This window comes from Ursus maritimus, unplaced genomic scaffold, assembly GCF_017311325.1.
Source record: "Ursus maritimus isolate PB19 unplaced genomic scaffold, ASM1731132v1 scaffold_35, whole genome shotgun sequence".
NCBI lineage: Eukaryota > Metazoa > Chordata > Mammalia > Carnivora > Ursidae > Ursus > Ursus maritimus.
The window spans coordinates 21,311,820-21,336,970 of NW_024426119.1; the positions used below are offsets into that span (position 1 = coordinate 21,311,820).

Here is a 25,151-nt window from a genome sequence, read left to right on the forward strand (position 1 = left end):
TCCACAGTCTCTTCAAAGGGTAACTTTAGCCCTCCACCCCCCCCCCCCAACACTCTGGACTCCTGCTGAGAACCACATGATCCAGCCCTTCTGGCCAGGCTGACTGGATCAGGGGAGGCCCTGACCCAAGGCTAGCTCACTCACAGGCTGGCCAGGATCTTATGATGTTGTCTAGTCTCAAAAGTTCATTCTAAACAGAGGCAGTAGTATTTAACTGAGCCATTCGGATATTCTGTTTTGGAAATTGCAATTGATTTTTTTTTTTGTTGTTGTTATTATTATTATTATTATTATTTTTATAATACTATTTTTTTAAATTACATTATGTTAGTCACCATACAGTACATCCCTGGTTTTTGATGTAAGGTTCGATGATTCATTAGTTGCGTATAACACCCAGTGCACCATGCAATACATGCCCTCCTTACTACCAATCACCAGTCTATCCCATTCCCCCACCCCCCTCCCCTCTGAAGCCCTCAGTTTGTTTCTCAGAGTCCATAGTCTCTCATGCTTCATTCCCCCTTCTGTATGTTCTGAATATTAGAAGCCCATTCCCTAAAATGTTGCACAGAAAATGTGTGAAAATTAAAATTGGTCTCTAAATTTTGTGTCACATTGCCAAGTTGATGGAGTGATGAAACTGGAATCTCCTGCTTCTCTTGACTTTTGCCCTTTTTTGGGGGGAGGGAGGCATGCACACGGAGACACACACACACATAGGGTAGCTCAATTTTTAACTTTTTAAGGGAGCTCCACACTGTTTTCCAAAGTGGCTGTACCAACTTGCATTCCCACCAACAGTGTAGGAGGGATCCACTTTCTCCTCATCCTCTCCAGCAATTGTTGTTTCTTGCCTTGTCAATTTTTGCCATTCTAACTGGCGTAAGGTGGTATCTTAGTGTGGAGGATAGAAAAGATAAACCAGAGAAGAGTGATATACGTATTGTACAATATGTGTACAATAACGAATGCACTGTGGTTGTCCATCAGAAATGCTGCAGATCCTGGGGCCCGTGGATGGCCCAGTTGGCTAAGCATCTGCCTTCAGCTCAGGTCATGATCTTAGGGTCGTGGGACTGAGCCCCACATCAGGCACCATGTTCAGTGGGGAGTCTGCTGCTCCCTCTCACTTTCCCTCTGCCCCTCCCACTGCTCGTGCGCACTCTCTCTACCAAATAAATAAATAAATAATATTTTAAAAAAATGCTGCTGGCCCCTGTTGAGCTTTCTGGGCCTGCCTTGGAATCAGCTGTGCTTCAGTATTGGCCTCTGTGAAACTCACCCCTCCTCTGGTTCCTTATTCTTTTGTTTCCACTGTGTTCTTAATATATGCTTTTCCTGTCCTTCACTTGAATGAGCTTAAGTGACTCAACTCCTTGTAATCATAGCCCTTCGATGTCTGAGGAAGCAAAAAATGGTGGGTGATCTAGGGGCATCATGGATCAGAGTCACAACTCCGGAGTAGGGGATTAGGAACCTGGGACTCAGGCTCTCAGTGGTGAGCTGCTTCAACTGCTATACTAATAGATAAGTTTTGGGTTGTTATTTTTTTTATAAGTTTCATTAAAAAACAGATTTTATATTTTAGAACAGTTTTAGCTTCATACCAGAATTGAGTAGAAAGTACAGAGTTCCCATATATCCTTGATCCCATACATACACAGTCTTTTTATTTAAAAAAACATATATATATATATATATAATATATATATATATATATACTATGAACAAAAAAACACAAAGAGATAAATTGCACCTTGTTGAGTTGTTTTGGGTGTTAGGGTACTGAAAGGTTTTTAGAATTTATGACCAGTAATTATAGGGTCTGCCTCCCTTATTAACCTCACTTCTTCTACATTCTATATTCTTTTTTTTTTTTTTTAAAGGTTTTTATTTATTTATTTGACAGAGACAGAGACAGCCAGCGAGAGAGGGAACACAAGCAGGGGGAGTGGGAGAGGAAGAAGCAGGCTCCCAGCGGAGGAGCCCAATGCAGGGCTTGATCCCAGAACGCCGGCATCACGCCCTGAGCCGAAGGCAGACGCTTAACAACTGAGCCACCCAGGCGCCCCACTATATTCTTATACTTATATAAAACTCTACCCTGACTTAGAGTTCCTGTGTGTTTTGGTATGGAACTGATAGGGTATGGATCGTGTTGACTTCCTTTTCTCTCAGCTCTGGGTATCCTCTTCCCTTTTCACCAATAGTAAAGGACTCAAGCCCACTCACAAAAACAACAATTAGGAATATGAGTTCTACTCTTTCCCAGTTCAGTTTCCTCCACGTGATGCCATGAAGAAAGGCAGGGAGAGTTTTATGTTGGTTGTGTCTAAGCCAGTGGGAGAAAAAAAAGAGGTGGTTGCTATATCCCAGAAGCTCACAGATTCTGAGCATCCCCCTTTTATCTTTCTCCATGTGATCTCAGCCTGTGTCTTCTGTGCAGACACACCCTGGATCTCCCCTCTCTTGTGGTCACCAGAATATCAAAACTGTCCAGCCACTTCCTCTTTGTGATGCCTTCATCTCCAAGTATCATGCTGAGTGAGCCATGTTTTTGCTGACTGTGTCATGTCTCCATAATTCTACTGATGTATTATATTCTGTTTCTGCTAGCAAAATGAATATACAAAATATGCCCAATGTGCACAATTGCATACTCATACATTTTTCTTGTTGAAAGTTCTAGACAATTCCTTTATCAAGTACTTCTTGAATACCTACTATGTGCCAGGCCTTTCATGATCTGAACTCTGGCTCTCTCTCTGGTTTCTCCTCATTTCTTGCTACAGTGATTCTAAACTGCTTGTATTCCTCACAAATATTTCATTATCTTTAATATCCTCCTTCACTCATGTTGTCTCTGTCTAGAACATGCTTCCCCCGTTTGCCTAGCTAACTCCTATTCATCCTTCTGTTACCTATTTATGTACCCCCTCCTTTGGGAAGCCACTCTGTGCTCTGTTTTTTTGCCCAAGCTGGGTGATGTTTGCCTCCACTGGGCTCCCATGCCACCTTGTGCATATCTTCCTTTACCATATCATAGTGACTATATATGTTTGTGCCATTGAGGGGAGGGACGAAAACCTTCTCATTTTTGTTTCTGCAGTTCTTAGAACAGTGTATGGTATAGAATATATATGTATATAAACACTTGTGAAACCCTACAGAATCAGTCATGGCATCATGTCAAATAGAAAACATTGTAGAATCTCTAGCAATCTGTGGTTACATTGAACATTGTTTTTCATTGCTACAGGCCATTTACCCAAGTCTCCAACAAGGATGACCCTAGCATCTATTGCAACAACATGTCAATCATGAGTTACAGGAACACCACCTGATTTTTACTGTGCAAGGGCTGACCAGGATTTTGCCAATGTGGAGAAGAAATGTGCTTGAATCTAGTGCTGTCCCAACTTCTGAAGTCAATCAATGCCCATGATTATAAAGATTTAATATAATCAATATCTATAGTGTGGTTCAGCCCACAATCAAATGCCAGGGCTCTCGCAGACCCTCCGGTTGCCCAAGTGGTTGGGTACAAGGAAACCAAGCATGAGCCCACCGGCCGGTGCAGATGCTGTATCCCAGGACCTAGACCTATGCCTAATATAGAATTGATACTCAGTAAATACTTGCTAAATGAACGAAGCATTTGGATAAATGTTATATGTAAAGGAAACTATGGTTTGGCACTTTGTAGCTCTGTGGATTTTGATTGTGCTAGAGGCACAGCTGAGGACTAAAGTGAAGGGGAGATGATTCTAAGGAAGAAGATTTCCTGCGGGCCTCCTTACTCCAGTCTCCAACCTTTACTCTGTGTGCTGGGGGAAGAGTGTGGGAAACTGAGCTGTGCGGTAGTGAAGTGCAATTTTCATTGAGTCTTGATTTTGCTTTCCTTATGCCATTTGTGCAGCTGTACAATTTCCTACAGATCTATTAGGTCTGACTCAGAGAGAGAGAGAGAGAGAGAGAGATTGATTCAGTGAGAAGGAGAACCAGAGGGAGGGGGCAGGGAGGAGGGGTGGAAGAGAGTGAGAGAGAGAGAGAGAGAGAGACAGAGAGAGAGCCTGAGAGACCGAGAGGCAGAGAGAGGTGGAGCCAGAGGAGCCAAAGAGAATCTCAGATCTTGAGGCTCAGGGCATTCTAGGTCAGGTGCTGGTCTGGTCTGAGCCAGCTTGGCAGTTTGGATGTATCGCCCTTGAAGCTTTAAGTTTACTTATGAATGAGATGTTTGGACCAACTGATCTTTAACTTCTCTTCTAGTTCCAAAATTTCATACTCTCTCTGTGGTTTGAAATAGCTAGGGGTTTTCCTGAATTCTGCAGGTGTTTCCTGGGTGAGTTAAAAGCTGAATATAAATAGATCAAATTGTAGATTACATAGTCGAGGTTCTTTGAGTTTTAGCTAAAGACTCTGCAGTTGTTTGAGAGTCAAGTTTCCATGGTGATTAGTATTTAGTTCTTATTTCTTCCTTCACACATGAAAAACAAAATAGACATGCTATAAAAGATTAAAGGAACCCATTTCTTTTCCTGTCATAAGCACTATCAATTCCTAGAATGAACTCTGATTGATATGGAGACAGGCCTCATTTATATAAAATGACAAATTTCGGGGGGACCTGACTGGCTCAGGTGGAAGAGCCTATGACTCTTGATCTAAGGGTTGTGAGAGTGAGCCCAATGTTGGGTGTAAAGATTACTTAAATTAAAAAAATAAATAAATAAAATGACAAATTTCAACAAAGTACCTAACTTTTTTGAAAAGACTTTTCTTTTTTGAGATTTTTATTTATTTATTTGGGAGAGAGAGCGTGAGAGAGAGATCATGAGCGGGGGGGGGGGGGAGAGGGAGAAGCAGACTCCCCGCTGAGTAGGGATCCTGATGTGGGACTTGATCCCAGGACCCATGACCTGAGCCGAAGAGAGATGCTTAACAACTGAGACACCCAGGCGCCTGAAAAGACTTTATTATTTTAAGAGCAGTTTAGGGTTCACAACAAAATTGAGGGAGAGATACAGAGATTACTCATATCCTCCCAGCCCCCACACATGTATAGTCTACCCCATTATCGACATCCCCCACCAGAGTGCAATTGAAGTACCTACATTGACATGTCATAATTATCCAAAGCCCATAGTTTACATTGCAGTTCACTCTTGGTGGTGTACAGTCCGTAGGTGTGGACGAATGTTTAGGACATGTAGCCATTGTTATATCACACAGAGTTTTTTCACTGCCCTAAAAGTCACCTGTGTGCTGCTTGTTGACCTCTTCCCCACTCCCACCCCAGCAATCACTGATATTTTTATTGTCTCTGTCCGTGCTTTTGCCTTTCCAAGATGTCATATAATTGGAATCATAGAGTATGTAGCCTTTTCACATTGCTCCATGTGTTTTCATGGCTTGAAAACTCATTTCTCTTTAGCCCGAATAATATTCCATTGTCTGGACATACCACGGTTTATTCATTCACCTACCGAAGGGCATCTTAGTTGCTTCCAAGTTTTGGCAATTATGAATAAAGCTACTATAAACATCTGTGGTTTTGTGTAGACCTAAGTTTTCAACTCCTTTGTGTAAATACCAAGGTTTATGATTGCTGGATCAGATGGTAAGAATATGTTTGGTTTTATAAGAAACCAAAATGGCTGTACCATTTTGCATTTCCACAAGCAATGAGTGAGAGTTTCTGTTGCTTCTTGTCCTTGACTATGTTCTGAATTCTGGCCATTCTAATAGGAATATAGTGGTATCTCTTTCATGTCTTAAATTTGCATTTTCCTGATGATATGTGAAGTGGAGCATCTTTTCACATATTTATTTGCCATTTGTATATTTTCTTTGGTGAGGTGTCTTTTAAGATCTTTGGTCCATTTTTCAATCAGGTTAGTTGTTTCTTATTGTTGAGTTTTAAGAATTCTTTGTCTGTTTTGGATAATAATCCTTTATCAGATGTGTCTTTCACAAATATTTTCTCCCAGTCCAACTTGTCTTCTTATTCTGTTGACGTTGTCTTTCACAGAGCAGAAGTTTTTAATTCTAATGAAGTCCAGCTTATCAATTATTTATTTCATGGGTCATGCCTTTGGATTGTATCTAAAAAGATATCACCATACCCAAAGTCATCTAGATCTTCTCCTGTGTTATCTTCCAGGAATTTCATAGCTTTGTGCTTTACATTTCAGATCTGTGATCCATTTGAGTTTATTTTTCTGAAGGTGTAAGGTCTGCGTCAGGGTTCTGCTTTTTGGGAGGTTTTGTTTGTTTTGCGTGTGGATGTCCAGTTACTCTAGCATCATTCATGAAAAACATCATCATGAAAAGACTGTCTTGGCTCTATTGTATTACCGCTGTCTTGTTCTTTGTCCAAGATCAGTTGACTGTATTTATGTGGCCCTATTTCTGGCTTCTCTGTTCTGTCCCATTGATCTGTTTGTTCATTCTTTTACCAATATCACACTGTCTTGATTACTATAGCTTTATAGTAAGTCTTGAAGTCAGATAGTGTCAGTCCTTCAGCTTTGTTCTTCAAGATTGTGTTGGCTGTCGTGGGTCTTTGCCCCTCCATATAAACTTTAGAATCAGTTTGTCGATATCCATAAAATAACTTGCTGGGCTTTTGATTGGGATTGCATTAAATCTGTAGATCAAGTTGGGAAGAACTGGCATCTTAACAATAGTGAGTCTTTGTAATCATGAACGTGGAATACCTCTCTACCTATTTAGTTCTTCTTTGATTTTATTCACCAGAGTTTTGTAGTTTTCCTCATATAAATCTTGTGCATGTCTTGTTAGATTTATACCTCAGTATTTCATTTTGTTTTTTTTTCATTTTTTATCTATTTATTTTTTAAAAGATTTTATTTATTTATTCAACAGAGATAGAGACAGCCAGCGAGAGAGGGAACACAAGCAGGGGGATTGGGAGAGGAAGAAGCTGGCTCATAGCAGAAGAGCCTGATGTGGGGCTCGATCCCAGATCGCCGGGATCACGCCCTGAGCCGAAGGCAGACGCTTAACCGCTGTGCCACCCAGGCGCCCCTGTTTTTTTTTTTTTTTAAAGTAAATGGTATTGCATTTATAATTTCAAATTCCACTTGTTCATTGCTGGTGGTAGCTTTTTATGTAGTGTGCTTAATGTATTATCCATAATTACACATACAGACACGCACTTACCATTCATTCGTATGCCAGGCTGTTCTGGATGATAGAGCTGAAACAATACCCCAAAATAGACAGGATGGAGCTTACTGGGAGGAGAAAGAAGAATGTCATGTCCTAACTGTGCTGAGCACCCGAAAGGGGAGGTTCTCAGTGCTGTAAAGCACACGAACAGTGGGAACTGACCAATCAGGGGCATTTTTCAGAAAAAGGCCAAGTTGAGGTTTGAAAGAAGCCTAGTTGTTAATGAGGGGAGGGGAGGAGAATTCCAGGCACAGGGCACAGATTGTGAGAAGTCTTGTGGTGGAGAGAGTCTGGCATCTTTGAAGAACTGAAAAAGGCCAGTTGAGTAGACCACAAAAAAGCAAGTAAGGAGTGTGGGGAGAGAGAAAGCTGGAGAGGAGGGCAGGGGCTGCACCTCTGTAGACCAAGGCTGGGTGGCGCTGTCGGGGCGCAGGTAGAGGAGACAGTGTATGGTTAGAACAGTCAATTTCAGAGACCTCTACATAAGCTTCACTTCCTGCAGGAGTGAACAGGTGGCTTTCTCTCACAGCTCTCTCCGACAAAGAAAGCTTTCTATCTCTTCAGGAGTGCACACACAGACTCATGGGGAAGAGCAAAGCCACACTGAGATAGAGTCCAGGGCAGGGCTAGGCCACTGTCCAGCTCTGGTCTCCCTTCCCCAGAGAGGTCTCAACAAAGGGTGTCACTCATTCATGACTGGGCAAAAAGGTCAATGCTCAGATGCCCTAGACTTTCAGCATTGTTCACAAAGAGTGTCCATTAATGCAAATCTGTGACTTTCCAGCCGCTCTAGCGTATGGATATATGAATATATGTTGGACAAATAGACTCACCTAATGATGCTGTTTTGCAACTTGACTTATTTCAATTAACAGAATCTTTCCATGTCAGTACATAGAGACTTACTTTATTCTTTTTTAATATTCCATTGTAAAGATGTACCTTAATCTGTTAATTATATATTACTATAGTTTTATTAATCTTTGTATTAATATAGATGTATACTAACCTTTGTGTCATTTCTAAATTTTCACCTTTACAAACAATGCTGCAGAACAACTTTGGAAAGAATTATTTGTATTTTTTAGTATCTCATGGGAAAAATTTCTAGATATAGATTTTCTGAGTATTAGATACACATGTTTTTTAAACTTTTGGTTTTATTTAAAAAGTAACACTTATAAAAATGTAAAATATAGAAATACATAAAGTACAAAATCAAAAGTCTTCCTCCCAGTTTGGTATGCATCCCTGAAATATATATTTTACATTGTAAAAGAAATTATCAAATTTCTGTCTAAAAACATTGTGCCTATTTATCTTATCACCAATATATGAAAACACCTGATTGTATACTTTCTTCTCAACCCATATTATTATCATTCCTTTCAGTCTTTTCAAATTCAGTACATGAAATTTTAAATTGTGTTTTAAATTTTTTTTTTAAAGTATTAATGAGATTAGACATCTTATGTTTAGTTTTTTTAGTGGTGCTTTGTTGATTTGCCTGTTTTTTTCTTTTGCCTGTTTTGCTACTGGGTTATCTTTTTCTTGTTTAATCTGTAAGAGCTCTTTATACATTAAGGGAATTAGTTCGTTACAAAATGTTTTTGGCCAGTTTATATTTTGACTTTGTTTATGATGTATTTTTGCCACCCAGAAGTTTTTAAATTTTCTGTAAACATCTTTTGGGAGCCTTTCTTCCAAATATAGGGCCTAGGTCAACTTTTATAGTTGCTTTTTCCAGCTAAAAGTCAGCTAAAGGGATACGTTAAAAAAAAGGAGGGGCTGATGGGAAAAGGAAGCAGCCTGGAACCCCAGAGTAAACACTTCCGTTCGGAAGCAGGCCAATAGTGTTCTTTTCCTTAGGTGACTCAGCCAGCCTGCAAGGTGTCCTGCTCGTTTGTCCTCTCAGAGTTGGCTCACTACAGGGTCCACCCACCCCTTTGCTCCTACCCTCCCCCTGCTCCTTACTCCCAAGGCTCTTATTTCCAGGGCAAGAATTTCCCCTCTAGCTCCCACCATTCTTAAGGTAATACCAGCTGACCTGCCCTCCCAGCCCTTGCTCTTAGGGAAGGCTGACTCCCAGTCCCTCCTATGCAAGCCCCATTTGTCTAATGTGAATGACATTTTGGAAGCAGTTATGTGTATATTAGATAAATCCTGTCTACAGACAAAATGTGGATGATAGTAGTATATGCATAATTGGGGGAAGGGAGAACAACTAATCACAAGCAGAAGTTGTACAGGATATGCTTTTGATTATGTTTAAAGAACTGCCAATTAGAACTAGGCTATTAGGGGTGCCTGGGTGGCTTAGATGGTTAAGCATCTGCCTTCGGCTCAGGTCATGATGTCCGGGTCCTGGGATTGAGCCCCGCATCTGGCTCTCTGCTCAGCGGAGAGCCTGCTTCTGCCTCTCTCCATTCTTGTGCTCTCTCTGTCTCTGCCTCTCACTCTCATAAATAAAATCTTTTTTTTTTTTTTTTAAAGATTTTATTTATTTATGTGACAGAGAGACAGCCAGCGAGAGAGGGAACACAAGCAGGGGGAGTGGGAGAGGAAGAAGCAGGCTCCCAGCCGAGGAGCCTGACGTGGGACTCGATCCCGGAACGCCGGGATCACGCCCTGAGCCGAAGGCAGACACTTTAACGACTGCGCTACCCAGGCGCCCCCATAAATAAAATCTTAAAAAAAAAAAAAAAAAAAAGATCTAGGCTGTTAGAAACATTGGTCACTCATTACCCTGCTTCAAAGCCTTTAGTGAATTCCTATCTTCTGCAGTGTAAAGGTCAAACTGCCTAGCATGGCATGTGAGGTCTTCCACATCCTGATCCTAACCTATTGTTTTCAGCCAGCCAAACACAATCCTGAGCACTTTCATTCCTCACATATTTATTGAGTACCTAGTACTTAATGGGTATTGTTCTAGGTTTGGAAATCAGTGGTGGTCCCTGCTCTTACAGGGGTTTCAGGCTAGGTGGGGAGACAGATAATCCCAGGTAAACAAAGCAGTTTACAGGGTGGCCAGGGAGGACTTTTCTGAGAAGGAGACATCTAAACAGAGACCTGAAGAGTGAGAAGGAACCAGCCTTAAGGAGAGTTGGGGGATCATAGGAAGATGCTCTGGGCAGTGGGTTCAATAATAGCCTTGAAGTCAGAAAGAGTTTGGGGTGTTCTAGGCTGCCATAGTGAGAGCCCAGAAGGGAGAAGACCCCAGTGAAGTAATATTAAACCAGGGTAGGGGATAAAGCACACAGTACATTGTAGATATAATAAAAGAATTCAGATTAAGCACAATAAAGTGTTTACATGTGGAGGTTGGGGGTGGGGGGTAGGGGTAGTGACAATACAATGTAATGGTCTTTAAACTTTATTTCATTTATCTGTGTAACAACTCTCTGATATATGTATTATTTTTATTTAAGTATAGTTGAAACCGTGTTATATTATTGGTTTCAGGTGTATAACATAGTGAATCCACAAGTCCACATGTTATGCCAGCTCACCACAACTGTAGCTACTGTCTGTCACTATCCAGCACAATTACAGTACCATTGACTGTTGACATATATATTATTAATAACCAGTTTTATGAATAAGGATCCTGAGAAAGGAAGTTGGATAATTTTCTCAAGGTCACACCATTGGAAAGTGTTGGATCCACTGGGTCTGTCTTACTTCAAAGCCCGTGCTTTTAACCTTGACTCTGGATTCTACACTAATTGCTTTGTTTTGTAAGTGAGAAAATTGAAATTCAAAGAGATTAAAAATAAGGTAGAACGAGTAGGAAGATGTGAGGCACTGTTCAAAAAAAATTGGACCCTTCAATCTGGAAGGATAAAGAATGAGCTTTTTATCTGGTAGAAGCTCAGAAAGCTATGAAGCACCTAAGAGGGCAACATGGACTTATTTGTTATATAAATAAGAACTCAGAGGCATCTTTTGAAGCTTGAAGAAGTAGTTATAGGTCAGATAAAAGGAAGTACTTCTTACACAGTGGACAGTAAATAGAAGAAGCCGATTATCCCAGACATAGGTTGAAAATAAAATGAATTTTGAGTAGCTTTTATGAGGGCTGTACAGTGAGTTAGCCAAACAAAACCTCCTTTGTATGAAGAATACTAAAATACCAATGAAATTTTCTGTAATAAAAACTTAAATATCTAAGAATATTGGGAAAAATTAGAAAGAGGAAATTAACTCTGTATGATAATAAAAAATGAAAGCAATTTTAGTTGTGAAAATTTTGCAGTATTTAAAAATTTTAGTTTTTTATGTATTAAGAAATAAAGTCACGGATTTTTTTTTAAGTGAGAAGCAGTGGTTATAGAGGGGTAGAAGGAAATAATATCCTTCCTCACTCATCACAGACAATGAAATTCTTATTTCCAGAGGGATTTATCTTGGTCTTCTAGAAGGGTGTGGTCAAGTCAGTGCTGGGGCACTAGCTTGACATCTCAGGAAAAGGCTGAGACACAAGATCTTTCAGAACCTTGGCTTGCTGGTGCTGCATTTGTCTTTCGAAATATTCTCTCAGCATATACAGCTGAAGTAACTTTTGCTCAAAAACAAGTGTTCTTTATTTCATGTACTGTGAGAGTTTTCAACCTAAAATTGAGCGACAGCTGATTTTGATCTTTCTCTTATTCCTTTTGTCCTGTCACTACCTCTCAGTCCTATTGAGAACCCACAAGTCAGTTTGGGTGATCGTCTTTAGCAAATCAGTAATACCATTTTGCAGCTGAGGATTGTCACACTTGAGGGAAAAGAGTGTACTATTGTTCTCTCTAGAAATTTGGGAATTGTCAGAGTCAGTGCTTTATAACCTCAGTATCCAATTTTTTCTGCTTCTTGGTTCTCTAGTCACTGTCTCACCATGCTGACGGTACAAGCATGGCCGGCAGCTCCTCGGGTCCAGCATCACTTCTGCAGCTCTCCTCTTCTTCTAGGGTAACTCTGGGGCCAGCTGCCTCGTTGGTATTTAGCATGCGTGTAGTTGTGCTTTCTATATCTCCAGTGAACACTGCAGCCTTATATAATTAGCCTAACCTGTTGTATTTGCATTTAAAAATATTAATGCTACAAAGTGGAAATTGTAGGTTTTGTTAGAACAGTTTTTATGGGGAGTCTGTTGATCAAAAGTCTACTCAAGCTACAGGCCAGAGGGATGGGTAGCGTATAAGATATAAATGTGCATGTTCTTTTTTTTTTTTTTTTAAAGATTTTATTTATTTATGTGACAGAGAGACAGCCAGCGAGAGAGGGAACACAGCAGGGGAGTGGGAGAGGAAGAAGCAGGCTCCCAGCAGAGGAGCCCGATGTGGGACTTGATCCCTGAACGCCAGGATCACGCCCTGAGCCGAAGGCAGACGCTTAACGACTGCGCCACCCAGGGGCCCCAAATGTGCATGTTCTGTCCTTCATCTTTAAAGTAACCTCTTATTGAGAAATGCTGTTTTGTTTGGGCAAACCAGCTTGTATTTTGAAGTGTGGATGACTGGGTTACCTTTTTCCACTCATGCTTATAGTTTGTAGCTAATTGAATTATTTTCAAATCTCTTCTGTGTCTTGAATGGCTTTCTGTATAACATTCCTTCACATTTCAAATCTGTGGAAGCTCTGTGGCTCCTAAAGACTCATCTCTTCGTTTATTCATTCACTCGACAGACACCTCTTAGAGCATCTATCTGCTAACCCCTGGGCTGGGTATGGAGGTGATGCCAGTGGATAAATCACAGATCTTGTCCTCAGGGAGGTCACAATCTAGTTAAAGCAATGGGCATGTGAAAAGATAATAATGGAATGTGGCAAGTGCATAGAGATAGAAACCAGATACTATGGATGGTCCAAGCAGGAGGCCCTGCCTTAACATGGTGGTCAAGGGAGTCTTCCTGCAGGTAATAACACTGAAACTGAGCTTTTAAAGTGGGTTGTTGTATTTTTAAAGTTCTGCCTTATTTAAGAAAGGCTATGAAAGTTTCTTTTTGACAAAGGTTTAATAATTAGGAAAAAAGGGAAAAATGCAGAGACATAAAAAAAAGTCAGAGATATGGGTAAGAAAAATGTATATAATAATGATCTAATGTATTTACTCAGTTTTGATATGCACATTTTTTTCACGTTAAAAACGCATCTTAGCATTGGTGGTGTCTTAGATTTGATGAAATGAGACCTTCATTTATTCCATAGATAGTTGTTGGGCATCTCTTACAGATCAGACACTATATTTAGCCTTGGGTATCAGTTTTGAGCAAAATAAACTTTGAGCAAAATAAACACAGTCCCTGTCCTCATAGTCTTTATAGTGAAGAAAAAGTACAGGATTATATGAGAAAGCATCGTAGGGAGGATCAGTTTAGATAGGAAGGTCAGGGAGGGTCCTTCCAAATAACAGATATTCAAGCTGAGATGTGAAAGATAAGTTAGAATCAGTCATACAACCAGTTAGGCGAAGGGTTCCTAGCCAGGAAAAAGCATGAGAGAATGTCTTGAGGCTTGAGGTTGCATGGATTGTTCAAGTAGTTGAAGAAAACCAGTGCAGATGGTCCTTGGTGGAGTGGAGAGAGGGGCTAAGCCGTGGGATAGTGGGGACCCCTGAGTGAGGTGGTTCTCCAAAAATTACAGCTGCCCGGTAATGCGAGACCCTAGAGGGTTATATGAATGCTTCATCCTGAGTTATTGAGGGTTTTAAGCAAGGGTGAGACATCAGCAGATCTTTCCATTTCAAAATGACCACTCTGGCTGCTGAATTGGGAATAGGGGAGAGAGCTTGATAGAGAGCTATTTCCAGCATCAGGGTAAGAGATGATGGTGCTAGGACTTGGGTGTTGGCAGTGGAGGTGGAGAGAGATGGATTGAAGTTAGCTGTATGTTGGAGGTAGGACTTAATGATGGATTTGATGTAAGAGTGTAGGAGAGTGTCAGTTTTCTCCCAAGAGCAGCTAACTACCTGGGTGGAGATGCCTGCTACCGCAGGAAGGACACATTTAAAGGCGTGTGGAAACAAAGACTTCTATTTTGGGCTCGTTAAATTTAAGAAGCCTATGAGACATCTAAATAGAAATCTTAAGTAGTTATATGGGTCCGTGGATCTGGAGTTCAATGGAAAGATCTGCACTAGAGAGAGAAATTTGGGAAAAAACTGGTATTTAAACTCATGAGGGTGGGTAGAATACAGTATAATTATAAAAATAACGGTAGTGATTTCTAATAATAATATTAATATTAATGAAGATACCTGATACTTATTTACTGCCTTCTATGTGCTAAGCACTGCACTGAATACATATATTAACATTTAATCCTTATGATAATTCCATTTAGTAGACATTATTACTCTCATTGTCGGTGAGGCACAAGAAAGCCTCAGAGCTAGTAAACACCAAAACCCAAACAGTCTGGTCCTGAAGCCTGAACCCTTAATACTACATTAGAAGAGAGAACAGACCCAGCTCAGGGATCTGAGCAATTCCAACATTTAGGACAGAGAAGGTGGGTTTGGCACAAGAAACTGAAAAGGAGCGATAGAGAATGATTTGAGGGAACTGTGGGGATGGGGTGTCCCAGAAACCAGGCAAAAAAATGTTCCAGGTGGGCACCAAGGTCAGTGTCAAAAGCTGCTGAAAGGTGGGCACTTAAAGGACACATAGGCATTAAATGGGTGATGAGGATGGAGAAGGGGTTCCCCAGACTTGGGGATAATGGGAGTAAAAGAGGTAGATACGGAGAAGCCACATGGTGTTTGCAGTTGTTAGAGGGTGAAGGACAGGCCAGGAATGGTGAGAGATGAGCCTGGAGAAGTTGGCAGGGGCCTGATCATGAGAGACCTGTAATGTGTCCCAAGTTAGCACCAGACCATGATCTTAGCCAGAAGTGCCTGTCCCTAAAGCTGGGAGCAAAACAAAGGGAGCCATCTGCTATAAATGGGAGGGAACTACATACTGGTGTCTGCTTATCTGTATGTCTCATATAGTGTATATATTGTCTGATTCCTTAAAAACTTACCACACCGAGACATTTTCTTTGAGATTTAAAAATCACCCATGACTTGTTTCGGTACCAAATCATTTATCAGAATGATAGATATTCTGTGTGGGAGGAAAACATCTCTCTATATCCAGAGGTCTGTATATTTATTTAACATGACCCTATATCCTGTTCTCTAAATTGGGAGCACGTGTTGAAAATGGTAGGAAGGTGTGGGTTTTGCTTAATTGGACAACTTTGGTCACAATCAGGAGAAAGCGATTTGTTTGGATTACGTTGGTCTTTTTCTTCCTTATACACCCTAAGCATCTTGAACTTCACGGTCGTCCTGGGTTTGATGTTCTGTCATTTATTAGCCGAGTGATCTTTGGGGCCAGGTATTCAACCTCTCTCAGGCTGTTTGTTGAATGAGGAACCTCTTTAATAATAATGATAATTATAAAGAATATTGCAAGAATTAAGTTAAAGAGCGAAAGTGAAAGAAAGCCTAACAAAACAAAGGCCTTGTGATGAAGATGATCAGTATGGTTCCTTTCTTTGTTGGTGATTATGTTTTACCTTTGATTGTTTTACTTACATAAAATTTTGAAATTTGTCCTCAGGTACCACTAGCTAATCATAGATGGAAATAGTAATTTTTCTTGATGTGCATATGAAGACTGTGCTCGTAAAGTGAGACCTCATTCCAAAAATAGTCTTTACAGAAATGTTAAAGAACTGCAGTGTCTAAAAATATTTGTTCCAAAGCTCTGCCATCTCATATAAAATTCTAGAGAAATAAGATTATTTAACTTTTGCTCTTGATGGTAAGTAACAAAAGATATCTAATAATTTGAAGAGTTCTTATTTTCTTCAAAAGTTTAAAATAAGTTCAATGCCTGCTAGAAGCTGACAAATTCAATTTACTTTTAAATCATGCACATTTTGGGGTGCCTGGGTGACTCAGTTGGTTAAGCATCTGCCTTTGGGTCAGGTCATGATCCCAGGGTCCTGGGATTTAAGCCCTGAGTTGGGCTGTCTGCTCAGCAGGGAGCCTGCTTCTCTCTCTTCTCCCCACTTATGCTCTCTCTCTCACTATCTCTGTCTCTCTCTCTCTCAAATAAATAAATAAAATCTTAAAAAAAAAATAAACCATGCGCATTTCATAGTACACATAGGGTAACTTCAAGAGTAACAAAAAAATAAAAATAAAAAATATTAAATCAACCCTATCACTTTGTTCATTTATAGAAGTAAGTGAAGCTGGAATCATTCACCTATTAAAATTTTAGTCTTTAGCATCCTGAGATGCTAAAAATATTTTTTGCTATTATTTCCTAAACTCATTTTCGGCAGAGCCTCATTCTATTGGTCAGAGCCAATCGGAATACCGCAGAATGGATGTCAGGCTGATTACTGTGGCTTTGACACATTATCTTAGATGAGACATTAAGTCTCACCTGATGACGTGGACCAGCTTAATAGCTGTTTCCAGTACGATACCAAGAGGAACAATTTTGGATTGGGGAGGGGAGTTTGTTCTTAAGAAGATCTACTGTTTTAACAAGGGGGAAGCATGGTAAAGTGCAAAGAACGTTTGGATTTTAGAATAGACAAAAATTTGAACCCTAGCTCGACCACTTTTAAGATCTGAGCCTTAATATCTGTTACGATGGGTTAGTAATGGGGTTACGGTGATGATTGGGTGAAATTATATATGTAAAATATCGTGGCCTCTACTGACACAGAGAACGTGCTCCATAAATGTCGGCTCTCCTTCCTCACAGTCTTTGCTGAGTTCCACAGAGTCCAGTTGGTGTTTGTCACCTCGCTCATCAGCAGCATCGTATAGCGCTGCGGCGGGGGCACGGGGCACTTCTGCTCTTCACTGCCACCCCTACCCAGGATGCACCGTCTTTGCTCTTTCCTCCCATTTTAGTGTGACCCCTTATCCTGCCCTGATGCTCTGGCTTACCCTTCTTCCCATCTGTTCCCCTACTCTGCTGCTCCGGCACATGGCTGCTGGAAGGGCTGGGCACAGTACTTCTTCCCCTTCTGAGTGAGGAGTCTGTGGTAGGGCTGGGAGTGGGGCTGTCTGTTCTAGACGTGAGGAGTAGCTTCTACTTTAAACAGATGAATTATGGGAACACCTGGGTGGCTCAGTTGGTTAAGCGTCTGTCTTCGGCTCAGGACATGATCCCAGGGTCCTGGGATCGAGTCCCACATCAGGCTCCGTCTCCCTCTGCCTGCTGCTCCCCCTGCTTGTGCTTGCTTTGTCTCTCTCGTGTCTGTCTCACAAATAAATAAATAAAAATTTGAAAAATGAACATATGAATTATGAAGGGATGGAGACATGGGTTTGTGTTGTGAGAGGAAAGAATATTTCATTACTTCTCTACTCCCTACATGTCTGTCTCTTTTTCCTTCTATCACACCATGATTTCTTATGTAACTCAACCATCTAATGTTGCTTGCATCTTTCTCTATTTTTGGAAATTATAGACCCTTCCAGAACATTCTGAGAGCCTCTTGCCAATACGTTTTTTAGTCTGCCCTCTTAGACTGTAACGTCTGAGGCCAAGAACATTCACTGTCAAAGGTTCATTCACAAATTATTATGGGCAGGCCCCATGTTAAGTGCTGAAGAGGCAAGGATAAAGAAGATAGACCCCTACCCTCAAGGAGCTCACAGTTGCTGAAAGGATATTAGGCACACAACACAAAGTTTTCATTTAGTGGGATGACAATTCTAGTGAAGATTGTATGAGGTATTGGGGACATTGAGAATGGAGTGCCGAATGATGAGAAAAGGCTTCTAGGAGGAGGTGGTACTTTAACACAGATATGAAGGATAAATAAGAGTCTGCTGGCTGAAAAAGGGAGGGATTGTGTTCCAGATGTATACATCTATTTCCTCCATCCGGAACACAATCTATATACATATGTACCTATACATATAGACACATATGTAATATACGTATGCACAAGCATGCGTGTGTGTATATATGTATACATATGTATATATGTGCATTATGTGCTTTAGGGTAGTAGTTCCTGATTTTTTTTTACACCAAGACATATCGTAAAGGTTATATGAATTACTTAGTAACCATACTGAGTATCAGTGTTAGTATCAGGATTCAGAGGCAGGGTTGTTGATAATTTAGGATCTCTCTCCTGCTTCAGTTCATATCCTAGGACACTTAGTATTTGTAATAACCTTGTTTGAATTGTCACATACAGCATTCGTTTTTGCAAACGTTCAGGAACGTTGCCAAGCTGCTGCTGATATAATAGGGAGCTAGGAAAGATGTGCACATGTGCTGTATGAAAAGTGAGTAATGTATGTGGCAGTTTGCGGGAGGAGGAGAATCCCATGGGTCAGATTTTTTTGGGATTCAGGGACTGGTCAATTACTCAGTGCTGTCAGTCTTATTCCCAAAGTGTCTGAGGCTGCAGAAAAACTGCTCTTGGTCCCCACACCTCAGAGTTCCTTGACTAACAAAGTGCAAGTCAGCAAAATTTCTAGTGAGTCATCTGCATTAATGAAGAACCTCCTGACTGTTGTCATTGTGAGAGGATACAAAAAGAAAGATGACTGGTGCCTCCTTACATGTACAGGGATGGGTGTGCTCCTAAGAAGGTAGGAGAAGCTAGGCTGAGCCAGCACTGCTTGTGCCCCTCTCTGGAAGTACCAGTGCAAGCATGTCCCCCAAACCCACCTTTCCAGGGCTCTTCCATTAGACCCTGTCAGTATTACCTCATCATTGCCAGGCAGGCCTTATTAAGCTGTACTGTAGAAAGACAGATGGCTTTTATTTTCCTCATAAGCTATTATGCAACTTAAATCTGTGCTAGCATTATTTGCTCAGATTTTGCCTGTTATCATAACATGTAGCCCATCGCCATTTTGTCCTTACTCTCCTTTCTAATCAGGCGCTCCTTTGAATTGTCATAAGTTTTCTTTGATGTGTTTACATTTTAATGTTATCTATTTTAAGCCTCTTTATCTTTCCTTCATCTCCTACGGTTTTTGGCTTTAGTCACAGTACCTCAGATCCCAAATCCTTGCTTTCCCTTCTCCTGCCAGTTCCTACAGCAATGTTTACTCTGCCTACCACTTCACAGATCTCTCTTCTCTTGGTTTCTGGCTCCTACCCCATCTCCACTGTGCTTTGTGGCCTCAGGAAAAGTCCTGAGGTAGGCCTGTGAAGTTTGCCGTGGCATCCTCTCGAACCCAGTTCTCCCACCTTTTTTCCATACCTTGTCCTACCTCCGTCTTAAATTACATCAACACAGATGTGTTGCTCACCAGCCGTGGGTGAGGGAGTTGGCCAAAATTAGAGGGGATTCCGAGATGGCTTTAAGGAGTATACAGTCTGGTGTGGGAGGAAGATAGATCCGTAAATAACTAAAACAAGGCCTGAGTTGTCATAAACGAGATATTTGAGAAACAAAATTAGAGTAGTGTGAGTAGAGGAGCATTGCAGGAAGGTCTCACCCTCTACTAGCTAATTATGACAGAGCCGAGTTGAAGGACATTGGACACTCCCTCATCTTGCCGGGAGCTGTGTCCAGTTTGATTCACTTCGGGTAGGGTTATCTTTTGCTAACTGCTTCTGTTGTCGCAGGAAACCCTGAGCAGACTTAGTAGGTATGTGTGTCCACTCTTATTTCTGATTCCTGCCTGCCTCTTGCTGCCGTGTTCCATTTCCAGGTTTCTCATACGATTTTTGGGGCCCTGTCTTCCCACTGCAGTCTTTGGGCAGTCTCCCCACTGGTTGTGGCATACAAGTTCAGGCCTGTTTCTCAGGGCTGCTGTGTGTATTCTCACTGGGGGCCTAGGGCAAAAGTAGAAAGTAGGGTTGGAGGTGACAGAGGCAATAGAAAAGGGGCATTGTCAGGTTGGAATTTCTCTCAGTTTCAGCAACTAAAGTATATATATATATATATATATATATACTTTGTATATATACTAAAATATATATATACACACTAAAGTATATATATATATATAGTTATCTATATTTGTATATATATACAGTTATATACAGTTATATATATACAGTTTTATATATATATATATTTTATATTTCCCAGACTGACCCAGTTCTGGTAGGTTGGTTTTGCAGAGTCACCAATCTCATCGGTTAAGATGGAAAAGAACCATAAAAAGACAATGGTAATAATAGACTGAGTTCTGACCTATTTCTCCTTGGATACTTTCCCAAGAGACAGAGATAGGATAATGGGGAATTTGGTTATCAGGATGATGTCTGGTGTTTAAATACCTTGCCCGTGGAGAGTGTAAGGGCCGTAGCCCTTGTGCTGTCTGTAAGTGTTGTTAACTCCAAAGTATGCACTCAAGTGTTTCCAAAACACTTGTGGAAATCTGAGCTAGAACTTGCTACTGACAAATTACAGGGAAGTGCATCTTTGTAGATTTAGTTAAAAATCTCCTCCTATTTAGAGCAGGTCAGTCATTCTTCTAAACTCACTTAGACCCATTTTGCTTTTTTTGTGCTTTCATCAGCAGGGTAGTAGGTCATTTCGTGACTCTGAATCTCATATATTACATATCTCTTCTGGAACCAGTAAATCCTTTCAGAGAAAGTTATAGAAATACTGGCTTCCTAAAGTGAACTTCAGAGTGGGAGCAATTGGTACACAGAAATGTTTATTGAATGAGTAAAATTTTAGTAATCTTTAGTAAAGGCTTAGTAACCTCTAGTAAATTTAGTAACACCTAGTACTCAGTTTATGGATCATGTTACTGGGAAGAAAGTTATAAAACAAATTTCAATAACAAATAACAATCACAATCATTTCTTATGGAATACACACTTGGTAACAACCTCAACCTGTACTTACATATTGGTTTATGCTTTTCACAAGGTTTCTATGTATGAAAGCCCTTGAGATGATCTAAATGAGTCCTGTTGTCATCCCCATTTCACAGATGCCTGTAACAAAGGCTAAGATTCCTGTATAGTAGTCCTGGGATTAGAACTCATAACCTAGTTGAGTGCTCTTTCCTTTGCAGACTGTTCAGACAAAAAGTTTTCATGAATCTGTAATAATAAGAGAAAAGTAAAGCAATGACAAGTTTGTTTGTTTTTTTACCATACTACTTTTATTCAATTTAGAAAGATGCCCTTTATTCTGAGATTCTTTCATTAAATACTAAGTGCCCAGCTATGAACCAGCTGTGTACTCAGGCACTTGATACAGTGTTGAACAGGTGGGCATGGAGCTTATTCTAATGGAGAAGGAGAAATAAGAAATAAATAAACAAGCAATCATATAACAGTAAGTTAGTTCAGGTAGTAATAAGAGCTTAAAGAAAGGGGCGCCTGCATGGCTCAGTCGTTAAGCGTCTGCCTTCGGCTCAGGTCATGATCCCAGGGTCCTGGGATCGAGCCCCGCATCGGGCTCCCTGCTCAGCGGGAAACTGCTTCTCCCTCTTCCTCTCCCACTCCCCCCTGCTTGTGTTCCCTCTCTCACTGTGTCTCTCTCTGTCAAATATATAAAATCTCAAAACAAACAAACAAAAAAAGAGCTTGAAGAAAATAATGTAGAGAAAGGCTGGTGGTGGTGGTATTTTTATATATGATATATTCCTGAAAATGAACATCAAGGTTTAACGTACATAAAGGGAGATTCCTTCCTGAGGAATCCAAGCAATCATAAAACATTTCTTCAGTGTGATGTTTGGAGGACTCATTCATATTAATATGTTTTTCTTTTTCTTCAAAATTGACCTAAAGTCCAAAATTGGCTGAAGTCCAAAGAGTGTCTGGTTGAGGCTAAAGATTTTCTGCTGCAGGAAAGCCTGATGATTGATTACTGTACCGAGGCTATGAGAGCCAAACTTACTGTTGGTCAGATATACCATTTTCACTCATCTTGATGTAATAATGAAGGCAAAATACTAGACAACAATGCTTTCTTAATTTTTAAAAAAATTAACAACAGAGCTTTCTTCAAAGAAAATTCCGGATGCCCCATCTATAAAACGGTTGTGGCTCCAAGCCACAAGCTTACTGTCCTCTTTTCCACACCTTAATAAGGCCTCTAAGGAATACTTGAGACATCACTAAGTCTTTGCAGAACACAGGATGAAAACCACAATAAAAAATTCAAATGGTAAATCCTGTCATAAAAAGATAGCTGTATTGTTGAAGCTGGCAGAGTCCCCATATCAAGCTTCACAATCATGCTTTGAGATGTTTGAAAGTCCACATTCAGTGAAAAAATAGATTTATATGTATATTTTTACCCAAAATTACATTTTCAGGTAGCATTTACTATATAAAGCAAATTCAAACTTTAATTGTAGCTGTTTATTCAGAGCATACTTCCCCCCCCAATTTTATTGAGATATAATTGACATGCAGCACTATATAAGTTTAAGGTGTACAACAGAATGATTTAACTTACATGTATTGTAAAATTATTACCACAGTACAGAACATACTTTTTGTATAATGTGGGCATGATGGTACTACTGGAACTAAAGTACTTTTCAACTACTAATTTAAAAATTAAATTTCATATTGGCCAAGATTTATTCTTTTGTAAATTGTTTCATTATAAATAAATGATGATGTGTTTAGATATTAGTATAAAGTAATTGGTTTGCTAGTTTGATTTTTTTTTTTTCCTGTTTGTCTTCTAGTTTGCCAGAGTTTGGATACCTGATCCTGAGGAAGTTTGGAAGTCAGCAGAGCTGCTCAAAGATTATAAACCAGGAGATAAAGTCCTCCTGCTTCACCTTGAGGAAGGAAAGGTAAAAATTTTGCTTTTATTTGTTGTCATTGGCATAAAGTGAAGTGAATTCAGAAGTGTGAGTTTGCTGTGACATACTTGACTTCAGCTGAAAGTTGAATTTTGAATTAATCTAATATTTTCACTTACTGAATTAAAAAAAATAACAGCAGAGCAAACTCAGTTTTCTATCCCAGTGGGTTAATGAAAATGGCAGAACTTTAAAATCCAGTATTTTGGTCCATGAATTTATTATGATTAGGTTTACATTCACTTCTAATTCTCCCAAAGGTATGCCCATTTATTTTGCTTAGGCTAGTATTAATTTCATAGTAACTAAGAAAACATCGCTTAAGGAACCTGTCTGAGATTTGATATTTGCTGGACCTAATCATTTGAAAAATATTTACTGACAAACTATTATGTATAAAGCAGTTTGCCAGCAACCAGAAAAAATAAAACCAATTGTGTCTCTATACTTTCCTGTCTGCATTCACTGCATGGGTAGACACGTCTTGGTTCTACCTTTTTGACTTCTCCATGGCATTTGACAAGGCATGTCACACTGTTTTCTTAAAAACCTCTGTGACATTAATTTTCCTTAAACAACTTATAGTCTAGCCAGGGAAACTAGATACGAATACATGAAAAGTTACATAAAGCATAGGATCTAAAGAGCAGTTCAACACCACAATGTTAAAGATGTCAAAAGGTTATGATGAACTATTGCCAAACAAGTAATACTATCCTGAGAGTTAGCATGTATTGAACGCTTACTGTATGCCAGGCATAGTTCTAAGTGTTTTACTTGCTATAACTCACTTAATCCTCACAACAATCCTATGAAGTAGGGCTGTTGTTATTACCACTTTATGGGTAAAGAAACTAGGGCTCAGAGGGATTGTTCAAGATTATACAGGTATTAAGGGATAAAGCTGGGATTTTAAGCCAGAAAATTTGTCTTCATGATTTGTGCTCGTAACCACTCTGCTATTAAGTTATAAAGATAGTAATGACTTTAGGATGCCTAGGAGGGAAATTTCATTATGGACTGCTTTGTCAGGGAAGGCTTCAAGAAGGAAGAAGGATTCTGACTGAATCTTAAAGGTAGATAGAATTTGGATTGACAGGGAGAAAAGGGGTAGACCCTATGAGGATTGGAATGTATTTTGGAGATAGTGAATAAAACAAGTTGACTGGGGCAGAGATTAAGAAAGATGTGTGTTCTAGGCTTGCATATTAAAGTATCTGCTATATAGCATGCTAAGTGGCAACAGGTGCTCTCTGACATCAGTGTTAGGTAAGAGAAATGGATATATATATATATATATGAACAGTATGGCAGATGATATAATAGGTACAGGCAAAGGACAAAAGTAGAACAGAGTGGGGAGTGGCCGGATGGGCTGGTGAAGGTAAGGGGTCAGGGAGGCATGGTCTGAAGAACGAATAGCCGAGGGGAAGTGCATTTCAGGGATCCAGAACAGCACATGCAAAGGCGGGAGGTATGCACAATAACGTGCATTTGGGGAACTACACGAGTTCCGTGTTGTTAGGATGTGAAGTAAGATTACAGGACTGGCAAGAGGATGGGGGCTGGGAACCACATCGCAGAGGGTCTGGTAATCATCCTAAAACTCTTGGATTCAAGTGATATGTGATGAGGAGTGATTGTAGTATTTTTAAACAGAGGATGCTGGATTTGCGTTTTAGAAAGGACTCATTGGTGGCCACACGGAGGATGAATTTCAAGAGAGCAAAACAGAGGCAAGATTAGTTGGGAAGAAAGCAGGGAAGAATTAGGCCAGATTAGGGGAGGCCCTTGAATGCCAAATTTAAAGAATTAATTTATTCACCTGCTCTGTGTTAGGCACAACATTAGGCACTGTGAGCTATATTTTCTTAAGTTAATTTTCACAACAACCCTGTGGACTGTAGATTGGTAGGTAATATTATAACTATTTTCAAAATAAGGAAGCCAAGGCTCAGAGACGTTCAGTAGTTCTGCCTGAGATTGCACAGTCAGAAGTGGCTTTTGTGTATTGCAGCGATCAGTGCAAGGACCACTCAGTTTGGGGGAAGGACATTGTATCCATAATAAACAGGGAAGGAGAGGTCGAGGGGCAGACGGTAAATTCCCCTCCATTTAGCATAGTTCTTTCCAACCTATTTTGAATATTTGACCTCTGTATAACTCTGCAATGTTAAGAAAAGTGGCT

At 40.2% G+C, this 25,151-nt stretch overlaps 1 protein-coding gene and 1 pseudogene across 1 annotated transcript in view; one reads left to right on the plus strand and one right to left on the minus strand.

The window, feature by feature from the left end:
• The window catches only part of LOC121100188, a 62,640-nt pseudogene extending 50,452 nt beyond the window's left edge, over positions 1 to 12,188 (minus strand).
• A 6,318-nt stretch (positions 12,189 to 18,506) lies between these two features.
• Positions 18,507 to 25,151, plus strand: part of MYO5A (myosin VA) — a 124,031-nt gene continuing 117,386 nt past the window's right edge. The window contains exons 1-3 of the mRNA XM_040620421.1: positions 18,507 to 18,808; positions 19,167 to 19,365; positions 22,844 to 22,954. Coding sequence (XP_040476355.1) covers positions 18,507 to 18,808; positions 19,167 to 19,365; positions 22,844 to 22,954 — 612 coding nt within the window. The remainder of the gene's footprint in view (positions 18,809 to 19,166; positions 19,366 to 22,843; positions 22,955 to 25,151) is intronic.